We start from the raw sequence: 12,048 nt of genomic DNA on the forward strand, positions 1-12,048 counted from the left end.
CTACCTCATCCTCACAAGAAAAAGGGCTGAAGTATTAAAAAAAAAATTTAAACAAACTTCCTATCCTAATCTCTAACCAAGGGGAATTCCACTGCCAATGGGAAAAGGCAACTCAATTCCTAGATAAATACGTGGAATGGCATTCACTACACACACACACTCAACATTACTCTCACAAACTGATAACTCCTGAAACAAATCCCCATCTTTCTTACTTACCTTTTTCTCGTGGCTTCTTAACAGAAGTCACGTGTCTACAGAAGTGAGGTCAAGGGTGAGGGACATGCAACCCCATGACCTTGAGTGAGAGTTGCTGGGTCTCTCTGAATGAAACCCTCAGTAGTCAGTGTCATGGGGCATCAAAGGTCATCTGGCCCACATAGAGCTGTACCCCAGCCCTGGGACATACTGTGCCCACAGTGCAGAAAAGAGGTATTAAACAGACCAGAGGCTGTGGAGGATATTGCTGTCCAAACAGGACATCAGGTCTGCATATCTCCATCCCTGCAACATACACACACTCGCACATTCACCACCATTATCAGGGCAAATTTCCTTGCTGACTTCCCTAACAACATGGCAGAGCAGCCTGAAGCATCTGAGACTCAAAAACAAGAAGAGTTTGCCGCAGAGGAAGCTAAGTCACACTGATCTACCATGAGAAGCCCCCAGTAGACCCACCCCAAGGTTCGCTTCCCCTGCAAACACATAGCAGAGCCCTTGGCTGAAGAAAGGATTATCCAGAAGCAAACCCGCAGTGGGCTCAGCACTGGAGAACACCTCTAGGACCTGGGCTTTCTTCCCTCAGAACTTCCATGGGCCTGCAGGGACAGCCAGGAGGTCCTGGAGTCTCTCTCTACAGATGGACAGTGGAAGGCAGGCTGCCACTCTGACAGAGGAAAGTCGGCTATACCTGGAGGGGCTCTACGGCCCAGTGTGACCTCACTCACCTGGGAACCCGTCATCGTCAAGATCGTCCAGGCTGGCAATGCTCTCCCCAAAGTGTGCATTGTAAGCACCATCCCCATTCAGGGTCAGCTGCTCCTCCAGGGCTCCCTGGGAAACAGGATGGAGGAAAAAGCGGGATGAAAAAAAAAGAAAACAATAAAAACACAGGGCTCAGAGGCCCACCCTCCTACAGAACACCCATCAGCAGCAAACACCTCGGCAGAATCACAGGAACACAAACTCCTCTTTTCTGGGGGCAAAATGAGTCCCTCACCTGTGCAGCAAGAGGGTCTCCCAGAGCCCAAGATGCATTCTAGAGGCCAGGGGACTATCACGTTGACAATGACTACACCCAGACCAACCAGCAAGCTACCTGCCTGCCTGTCCCCACAGTAACTCCTCAGCGTTTCCTATGACATAACAATTTCCTCAAAGTTGTTTTCAAGGGGTAAACATTCTTCTGTTTGTTTTCTCCTGTGCCTTTTGGTACCAGTTCATATCGCCATTTTGCAAGATGCACGTCATTAGCAATCTCAATGGAGGGGATCATAGTTCAGAAAATCCAGGAACCCAGTAATTCCTGGTCAGGGGGCTGTAAGATACCTAACCATGCCGTCTTTCATGGCTCAGGAAAGAAATTCTGAGCAACCATTAACAGAGAGAAAGGGGTCAGGGGTGTATGGTGGCAATAAAAGCCATCTAAGAATACCCACTCCCCCCCCCCAAATCATTGACATGTGAATTCCAGAGGGTTAAAATGCAGTCTTAGGTTTAAAGGCATAAGAATATATAAACCTTCCCCATTGTAGAGGCATTTTGGACGCACCATATACCCACAAACAATCCCACGAGGGTCTGGCTTTTGTCTCGACAAAAATCTTTCCCTATAAACACACCCTGCAATGTGGAAATAATAAAGATGTGATGATTTCTTGAGTCAGTGAAATCCCCACCCCAAAACACAAAAGAGTTGTCACTCAGTATCTGTGGGGTATTGGTGACAGGATCCCTTTAATTCTAAAATCTGCAGATGTTCAAGTTCTTTATGCAAACTGGCATGGTATTTGCATATGACCTATGCACACTGTCCTGTGTACTTTAAATTATTTCTAGAGTACTTATAAGATCTAATGCAATGTTAATGCTATGCAAATAGTTGCTGTACTGTATCATTCAGGGAATAATGACAAGAAGAAAGTCTGTACATGGTCAATACAGATACAATTTTTTGTGCACATATTTTCAATCTGCAGTTTGAGTCTGCAAAACCCACAGATACAGAGGACCAACTAACTGCATGTGACTTCTTCCTAGTCATGTGATGGGGAAGAGGAAAGACACCAGACGATTCCTTCTATGTACCACACATTGTCTGTCCATCTCCTCATTCAGACCTGAGGTTCCTTCCCCTTTCACAGATGAAGAAAACTGAGGCGCCAATTATAAGCCATCTGTTCATGTCACCGGCTAGGAACTGACAAAACCAAGATTCAAACTCAGGCCTACCATTTTTTCCACTTTTTCATGCTGCCTTACAATCACGAATCAAATGGAATAAGCTTGAACAGAGGTAATAGGGTAACCTACAACATTCAGGCATATTGGGCGAGGAAAGTTGAGGGGCAAGGACACACGTGGTTGCGACATGCCCAGAGGAAGTCTAGGGGGGATTATCATGCTCCAAGATCCCACCTCCTTGCCACGCATGGTAGCACATGCCTGTAATTCCAGTAGCTCAGGGGGCCGAGACAGGAGGACCTGGAGTTCAAAATCAGCCTCAGCAACTTAGCAAGACCTTGTCTCTAAATAAAATATAAGAAAGGGCTGGAATATGTCAAGTGCTTTGTAACATTGTGAACAACCAATAAAAAAAAAAAAAAAAAAGAAAGGGCTGGGGATGTGGCTCCGTGGTTAAGCACCCCTGGGTCCTATCTCTGGTACCAAAACAAAACAAAACAAAAATGCACTTGCTCCTCTGGACACACAGTCAAGCTGTTGGATTTAAAATCCATGCAAATGCTTGCCTCCTGCAAACATAGCAACAGCCACAAAGTGCCCATTGCTCTCATCTACAGAATCATGTCAGTCCTCTCTGCTCTCCCTCCCAGAATGTCAGTGGGGCTCCAGGTGCCGAGAGCATCTTCCCACCCAGGTTTTAGATCCACCTTCCCCCAAAGTCTGCAAACATCCCAGGCAACACAAGGCTTAACATTGCCTGGCTCTCCTCCCACTGCTGGCCCTTCCTCCTGGCATCTGCCCACCTGATGAAAGTTAAACACCACCCTCTCCCAGTACTACCGTCTTGGTCACTGCTTACCAGTACCCCCTTTTTTTTTTTTGCAGGGGGCGTGTACCATGGATGGCACTCGGGGGCACTTAACCACCAACCCCCTTTTTGTATTTTATTTAGAGACAGGGCCTCACCAATTGCTGAGGCTTTGAACTCATGATTCTACCTCAGCCTCACACTGGGATTACAGGCGTGTACCATCATGCCCAGCAGATTTTCTATTATGAAAGATTGATTTTTATCCAAATGGCGACATTGCAAACAAAATCTACACAAGCATCACCACCCAGAGACTTGTTATGAACATTCTCTGTGTACCACATGTGTTAAGGTTATTTGTAACATATAATAATTTTCACTATTTTAAAAAATATTTTTGTAGTTGTAGATAAACCAAATGCCTTTTTCCCCTCAAATTTTTATATGGTCCTAAGGATCGAACCCAGTACCTCAAATGTGCTAGGAAAGCACTCTGCCACTGAGCCCCAGCCTTCATCCTGGCTTTTTAAAACAGTAAGTATTTTGTCATGCTACCTAAGGCGTGGGACCAAAATGCAGTTATTGAACCCTTTTCTTCTCATTTAACACTCCAATTCTAGATCCTGAGATGCCGCTCTCTCATGGGCCCTCCACCCACCCACCTTCCCTTGGCTACAGAGGGACAGAAGCATCTTTCTGAATCTGTCCCATCCCTTTCATGGTTTTGCACAATATGGGACATCATGATTACAGCCAGAGGCCACGTCATCAGCCTCCACCATGAATTAGGGGCCCTTCCGCCTCACACCTCAACCCACTTGCCCAGTCCTCAGCTGGGAGTTCTGCCTGAGCCCAGCCTATCTGCCTCTTTCCTCTAGATTCCTCCACAGAGCACATGTCTATACACTCTCAGAAAGGCAGCATAACCTAGAGACCAAACATGGCAGCTCTGAAGCCAGCTGACCAAGGTTTGAATCCCAGCCTCACCACGACTTAGCTGTGTGATTTGGGGCATGTGACTTAACCTCTCTGGGCCTCAATGTTTCATCTGAAAAATGAGAACCCTGGACATCATGTGTATGTTGCATTGAAATCACTCATGGGAAATAAGGAAAAATAGTCCCTGGTGAAGAGTCAGCACTTAATAGTCTTCCTGGCCCCCGCCTGTTTGCAGTTATAACACTGTACAAGATTCTCCATTAATGGACCATTAAGCTTCTTCAAGGCAGGAATTAGGTCTTTACACCTCCTGGGTAATGGCCCAGTGCATGCCCCGAGGGTGCTCAGCCACTTCCCCACCCCCCACCTTGCCCAGCACCATACTCACGTTTCCTTTGTTGATGTAGACGGTGACCTGCCCCTCGTCTCTGATCTCAGAAAACATGGGGGCCCCCACCAGCAGGTCAGAGAGGCCGTCCCCGTTCAGGTCAACTGCGCATAAGGAGGAGCCGAAGTAAGAGCCCATCTGCAACCAAGTCGATCGCAACAGAGCATTCAGTGTCCGCCCTCACACACGAGGCCCTCGCTCTCCTCTGGCCCGTTGGCTTAGAAACGTCTGCTCCTGGCCCCTTAGAGGCAGTGCTGGCTGTGCTGGCCACGAGGCAGGATGCCTAGGCCAACAGGGAAGGCTGGCCCCCTGGGGTCTTCTGAGCCTCAAGACACCAAAGCTCACAGGCTCAGCAGGCCCCTGTCCTGTCCTGGAGCCCCATTCAGGGAAGGCTAAGAGGCCAGTCCCTGGAGGACGTAGCACTATTTTTTTTTAAATCAAGCCGAGGTTGCAAATACAGGTGACAACCAGGAAAAAGTGCCCACTATCAGACATTTGATAAGGCCAAGGTAGCAGGAGTATGGAATTTCACAACATGAGGTGGACATGAAATGATGGTTACAGGCCGGGTGCCGTGGCACACGCCTATAATCCCAGTAGCTCAGGAGGCTGAGGCAGGAGGATCGAGAGTTCAAAGCCAGCCTCAGCAAAAGCAAGATGTGAAGCAACTCAGTGAGACCCTCTCTCTAAATAAAAATACAAAATAGGGCTGGGGATGTGGCACAGTGGTTGAGTACCCCCACCTAAAAAAATGATTGTTTCAGGGGAAAATGGATTATCCTCCCTGCATTCCACCCCACTATTGTGCATACTAGAGACTGGTCAGGAAGGAATGATCTGAGGAGACAGAAAAAGGTACAACTCAAAGCCTGTTGGATGAGGGCACAGCGCCAGCATCTGTAGGGCCTCCCTCAGGCATAATTCATCCAGTGCCTGTGGTTTTAAATCCAGAGTCTCAAACCCAAACACTACTGGGGTCCAGGCAGGTAACAGAACAGGTGTGAGAAACCTAACAGTGTAAGTGTGCTTACAGGTGGCAAGGGACAATTGTCCTCAGTGTCTGATAACAGGAAGTAGAGGAGACTGCGGCAGGCTGGGGCCCACAGGGCTGCACCCCATTTTCCCAAAATTTAAAACTTTATTTGAGGGACCTGTTTTATAAATGCTGACAATTTATTTGTATTAAAAATGATAAATGAATACTGTACAGGCCAAATAAAAACGTGTGCAGGTTGTAACCCTTCTAGAGACAGCTAACTTGTAACTTTTTTTTTTTAAGTATGTCCTTTTAAAATAAAGGACAGGACTCTGGCTCTGCTGACCCCAGGAGCACTTTCTCTGGCTGTTGACTCAGGGGAGGTGCAGAGAGGTGGGAGCACTCCAATCGACTTCCTGCAGCTAATGCTGGCCCTGGAGAGCTTTGAGGAAGTCACTCAAACCTTTCCCATTGCAGGGACAAAGCCAATCGCCCCCCTCTCCAGGAAGGACGACATCGGAAAGATTTGAGGAGGATGGGGAGGATAGAAACCAAGTTGCCAGTCACTAATCCAACAGCCTCTCCAATCTCCCCAGCTGAGCTCGAGTAGAAGAAACTGGTAAGACACAGGCAAGGCCAGGAAGAGCAGAGCCAAGGGCTGCTCTCTCTGGCTGAGCCCCAGGGGAACTGCTTCCTTCATTCCAGTGGGCTATTTAACTTGGCATCTTCATGGATGTTAGATCAGAAACCCTTGTAGGAGAAGCTTCCTATCTCAGTTTTGAAATGCAAACACATCTCCAGTTAACTCAATAGGACATCAACACAGCTATGACAGGCTTTGGGGTAAGCAATCCTTGACCCCACCTCTCCGTCAATCTGGAATTACAGGGGCGTGCATTTGTGTTAACATCTGAATTGCACACCTATTTATCATTTCTTATGTGCACTATTTTTGGGATATTAACCCATAAAGACCAGAATCTGTTTTTCTTTTTTTTTTTTCTTCCTAACAGGATACAAAACAACCTGACCAAATTCTAGGCAAATAAAAACTGGAGTGAACTGGGGACTGGCTGAGGGGGAACTCTCCTCTCTGGGTGTGGCACAGGGGTAAAGCCAAAGCACCCTTGGAAAGCCTGGGGATCATGTCCTCTCCCTAGGAGATAATGGAGAAGTCAGAGAAACAGGAATATCGCATTTCTTCAGGCAAAAAAAGCAGAATAAGATGCAGAAAGAGAGGTAAGGACCTATTTCAAAATCAGAAGGTTGATGAGGCGTGTAAAGCAAGCTGGAGAAATTGGCAGAAGAAAGGGAAAGCCACAGAGCCAGAAGGGTGAGGCCGGATAAGGAGAAAATACAGAGTGGGGCAAAGGTTCTGGAAAGATGAGGCAGATGGCTAAGCAGCTGGGGGCCTGGAGGGTAAACATCTGGATGCTTCTGTCCCTGAATCAGGGAACCTAACGTATCTTGTCACAATCAGGGAACCTATAATTTATCTTGTCACAATCAGGCATGTCTCTTTTGGAACCAGATGGCATTGAGTTCTAAGTTTGGATAAGGAAAAGTTCTGAAAGATTTCCCTGAGCCTTCTTACATCTACCCCTCATAACCTGACCAACGTCTGGGAGCAGGTGGGTGGCCATGGAAGTTATCATCCAAACTGGGAGGTTTTCAAGGAGAGGGGGTGCAATCAATTGCTAATTAGGCCATGACATACACCAGGACCCCAGGCACGAATGGGGGCCCCTGTGCTGGGCAGAGAGTGGAAGAGGAAGATACCAGGAGGCACTGCCACAATCGAACAGAAAGATGCTCAGAAGTAATTTTATGCTTTCAAACCCAGTACCTTTAAGGGGAGGGGATAGTTTGTACAGTAGACACACACACAAACCCCCATTCATGGGGAGGTTTTTTGGAGAAAGATCTAAAAACGTTAGGCTTAGTAGTATTCACACCCACTATGCTTGTTGGGGCTGTTTTGATCCACAGCGGCATGGAGCTATTTCTTTTCTAACTTTAGGGGCAGTTGGAAAGTCTTTTCTGCAGAATAGCACACTAGTCCCTTTTCAATGCTGCTGCCTCTGAGGTTTTGGAAATGTTAAAACAACACAAGTCAGCATGGTTCTCCAAGGAATAAAGAACCATTCTGAGGAAAAAAATGCAAAACCAAGTTAGATACTGCATTTTTTTTTATTTTAAAGGTTATGACAACTACATACTAAGTGTGCTTATTAAGGTTGTTAGAATTGCAGTGGTGTGCAATTTCAGTCTCAACCACTCAGAAGGCTGAGGCAGGAAGATCACCTGAGCCCAGGAGTTGGAGGTCAGCCTGGGGAAGGTAGTGAGACCCTCATCTCAAAAAAAAAAAAAAAAAAAAAAAAAGGAAAAAGGTCTACTGGTGGAACGAGATAGACATCATTACCCTAGGTACATGCCTAAAGGCAGGAATGGTGCAACTCTACTTTGTGTACAGCCATAAAAATGAAAAATCATGCTCCATTTGTGTACTATGAATCAAAATACATTCTGCTGTTATGTATAACAAATTAGAATAATTAACTTTAAACGAAAAGAAAAATAAGAAGGCCTACTTGTGAGATTTTTTAGATCTCAGAATATGGTTTACACCAGAATAGCATGAAATGATCCCAGGCTGTCATTCAGCAAGTTTCACTTAACAACAGGGAACAGAACTGGGGCCAGAGGCATGTGGCCCAAGAAGGAAATGATCATTTTCCCCCTCATTTCAGGATAACGTTAAGTAAAATCACCTTTTGGCATTCTCCCGTCTCCCAGAGTCTCCCTCCCTACATCTCAGGCCTGCTGTGCGTCTTCCCAAAAGCCCAGTGAGGCCTCCAAATTACACCACACCCCTCCCAGCCTTAACTGCGCCCCCTAGAGCAGCCAGTCTCAGCCAAACCTTCCTACTCGCCTAAAGCCACGCACAACTGTGCAGAGCCGAGAAGCCTGCAGAAGAGCAGAGCTTATGAATCAGAAGCCTGTCTAACCAGCTTCATCTACTATGCTGAAATACAAGGAAAACCGTAGGAAACAAGGGAATCCTGTAGGAAACAGAGGACCAGGGACAGGGTGGGAACAACATATGCAGATGAACCTTCTCCAGGACTCTGGTCAGGCAGCTTCCTGAGCTACTTCTATATCAAGGTTCCAAGAGGAACTGGATGATGTCTGGGTTTTCTTTGTATGACAACGGTTCTCCCAGCATTGACAGAGGAGGGCAGAGGGTGCAGGAAGAGGGGGCAGCCTCAGGCTGGTGAGAGAGACTGAGGAGCATTTGTCCTCCTGCACCCTTTAAACAGGATCACTGGTGTCTAATGGGTTTCCTACCTAAACCTAAGGAGTGAGGAAAACAATCTAGTTAGGATGCAAGCAACGACTCAGCTGTACCTGACCTCTCTGGAGGCATAGATGAGAGGCAGATGGAGGAGGGCTAAGTTGAGAGGTGGAGAAAGGCAGAGATGGAGCAGGCAGCACTTGGACGAAGTGTCTAGACTGCAGCAACCTTTTAAAATACTATGCGTGTATAAACTCATCTTGCTGCATGACAGTTCCTAAAATAAGCATGAATCCCCTAAAGCCTACAGGTCACACACACATGACTGAGAAAGTAAAGGCACCAACACACAAGTAGAGCTGTCGTGTAAGCATAGGGCTGAGGCAGGGCCGTTACCGGATTGTCTAAAAGGAACCTGCTCCCACATGATCTAATCTCTCAAACAAACAAAATAGTCACTTACACCAAGAACCTCACCTTTTTACCCGATGCCTGAAAAATCTTCATCAAGGTGCCCGATCTTCGGTCCACTCTAAAAATATAAACCTAAGGAATTAAAAAAAAAAAAATGGAGTTAGGACGAAGCAATGACCAATGATATTGACCAGCATCTTCCTGGGAGGCAGTCACACCGTAGCAGTGCTTAAATCAGCTGATGACAATAAAGACACCACCACAAGCTCTTGTCTAACCAATCCTGCCCAAAGAGTGTTCTTCAAACCTGAGGCAAAAGTGTCACCAGCACTGATCTGGAACAGCCACGTCTGATAAGACCAAGGAATACCCAAATTACTAGTAAACAACTCAACACTCGGGGGAAAAAAGTCTTTTCTTCCTGAAAATGGTCCTTCAATCCCTTTAGTTACACCTTTAACAGGTATAAGACAAAGGGATAAAAGAGAGCATTTTAGCCAAAGTTATTCTCCAAAGTGATTCCACATTATATAAGTGACAGAGTCTATGTGGGTAAATATGAGTTGAGGCTAGAAAATGCAAAGTAAAGCATTAAATAAATTCCTGCATTGGGTAATGTCTTAGAGCCTTTAGCATGGGGATTTAAATAACAATGAATCTCACTGACATTTAACTTTCTAAGTGTACCCAAATATGAACTTTTTCAAGTTACATCTTATGGACTATCTCACGTGACTCAGGGTAGGGGCCTCTCCCCTGGGTAAGGAACTGCCATATTAGTGTGAAGGCTTTTGCACCCCAACATGGGAAATGGATACCAAAATCCTGAAGGCCAGAGGTCTGTTTTGGGGTCCTTGGAGAGCAATTCTACATGAGCCCTGGTCCCTGGGCATGTGAGATAATGAGCAACTCTGTCCACTACAACCAATTTCCCCAGTGACTCTCAGTTCATGCAACTGAAAGCAGCATTTTCTATTCTGTTTTTGTTAAGTAGATCCAGGACTCCTTTTTGGCGCTCTCAGTTGTAAATAACCATCCTTGCCTTCAGACCCGACAGGGACCATGCAACATCCCTGTCATCTGAAGGAGAAACAACACAACCAAAGCAAGTTTTCTGCAATTACTGAGAAAAGAAAGTCGCTGTCATCAGCACAAAGGTATCTGTGAACCAGGAGGTAAGCAATTTTACCGCCTGACAGAGAAGCCTAGTGACAGACAGTTCCTCCCCGGAAGACGCCATTGAGACGGAGACAGCTCTAAGTGCTCTTCCCTCCACTGTGAAGAGGAATTCATGTGACTCAGACTTGAAGTTATCAAAGTTCATGTGCATGATTCCTTATCCACTGGATCAGGGCCCTGGTTTATCTGATTCGACCTCTCTCCACAGCATCAGCCTAGGGGGAGGGAGGCATACTCTGCAGAAATAGGAGCAGCGGCTCCTAAGCCCTGCCCAGGAGGGTCCACAGAAATGGCCCTCATGAACACACCTCTGTCATGCCCATCAACTGCACGGTCTCTCTGATCTGCCTACCAGCCTAGCTGCAGGGTCCTAGTAACAGTGGTCTCAGCCCATTTGGCCTCTCTAGAACTCAGAGCCCATTTCTCCAAGCCACAGATGTAGCAGCCAGACTCTACCACAGGTCCAGCCTTGGGGCTGTGGATCCAAAATTCATGGCACTGCTCAGTCTTCCCCATCAGACAAAAATGCAGATTCCTTGCCCAGTGGACATCCCCATTCTATGATTCCCATACCCTGAAGCTAAACAATGAACATAGTCCCCTTGGAGGCCATGATTCCCAAAGTGAGTTGGATAGATCAAGACCCATAGGTCTGTTCTACATTGTGGACAGACTTTAGAGAAAGTCAGAACCACATATTGCTAGAACATCCTTGGGTTCCACCAGTCTTGGGAACCCAATGTTCCTTCTGAAACACTGGGGAAATAAATGGGAATCTAAACATTTTTTTTTTTTTAAAAAGGGCGTAAAGGTAGCTGGGACTCTCCTGATTCTATTTAGTCAAAGCCAAATCTGGTAAAGTCAGGAAGGTGGGGGATTTAAAGTTGGACAGCACTGAATACTTCTCCTTTGAAGGGCACCCTGATGCCAAGGGGAGTCTTACAAATCATTCTCTCCCCCCCCCCTCTCACACACACACACACACTTAAAAAAAGAAACCCATGAGAGAATAGACGGTGTGAACAGTATTCACACTCTGATGATGCTTTCAAGGTCATCTCTCCAAAGTTGTTGGAATGAGACTGTCAAAGGGTTCCTCATGATTTTGCTTCTTACCCACCAGTCACCCAAGAGAATATTCAGGTCAAAGTCAGTTGGCAAACCCCTACGACAGGGCAGCATGCTCCCCTCCTCTGTCTGATCCCAGGTATGTCACAGGTGTTTCCCCTCACCTTTCCAATGCCTTCATCCTGTGGGGCACCTCCTACCACATCGGTGGTAGATGGGTGAGAGAAGCGGCCAGCGGTCACTGCATAGCCTAAACAGGATGATGGAAACCAAGGACAAGGTTGAAGGCAGCAAGAAAAATATTCATTGGATTCCAAAGGAAAAAAACACATTTTTCAAGCAAGTTTCATTATCTGGGCAGCTTTGGTCCAGTTATTCTTAGAACACAAATGGAACCAGGGAACAAATTGGCAGCTGTCGGTCTCCTCATGTTTAAATGGCACATATCACAAAAAGCCACATTCACAAGGACCCTGGGGCAGGAAAGAGTGCCGAGTATCCTCTCCAGGACTGGTACTGTGCTAAACGGTCTGTTTTTTTTCTTTTTGAGATGTACTTTTCATAAAGTACAT

General features: G+C 46.4%; 1 protein-coding gene across 1 annotated transcript in view; it reads right to left on the reverse strand.

The window, feature by feature from the left end:
• The window catches only part of ITGA9 (integrin subunit alpha 9), a 320,486-nt gene that overhangs the window by 256,850 nt on the left and 51,588 nt on the right, over positions 1–12,048 (reverse strand). Inside the window, exons 7-10 of the mRNA XM_081288073.1 lie at positions 11,641–11,726; positions 9,293–9,361; positions 4,545–4,682; positions 951–1,056 (exon numbers count right to left, since the gene is read on the reverse strand). Coding sequence (XP_081144199.1) covers positions 951–1,056; positions 4,545–4,682; positions 9,293–9,361; positions 11,641–11,726 — 399 coding nt within the window. The remainder of the gene's footprint in view (positions 1–950; positions 1,057–4,544; positions 4,683–9,292; positions 9,362–11,640; positions 11,727–12,048) is intronic.

Source organism: Spermophilus citellus (genome assembly GCF_964194105.1).
Source record: "Spermophilus citellus genome assembly, chromosome: 3".
In the NCBI taxonomy this organism is placed as follows: domain Eukaryota; kingdom Metazoa; phylum Chordata; class Mammalia; order Rodentia; family Sciuridae; genus Spermophilus; species Spermophilus citellus.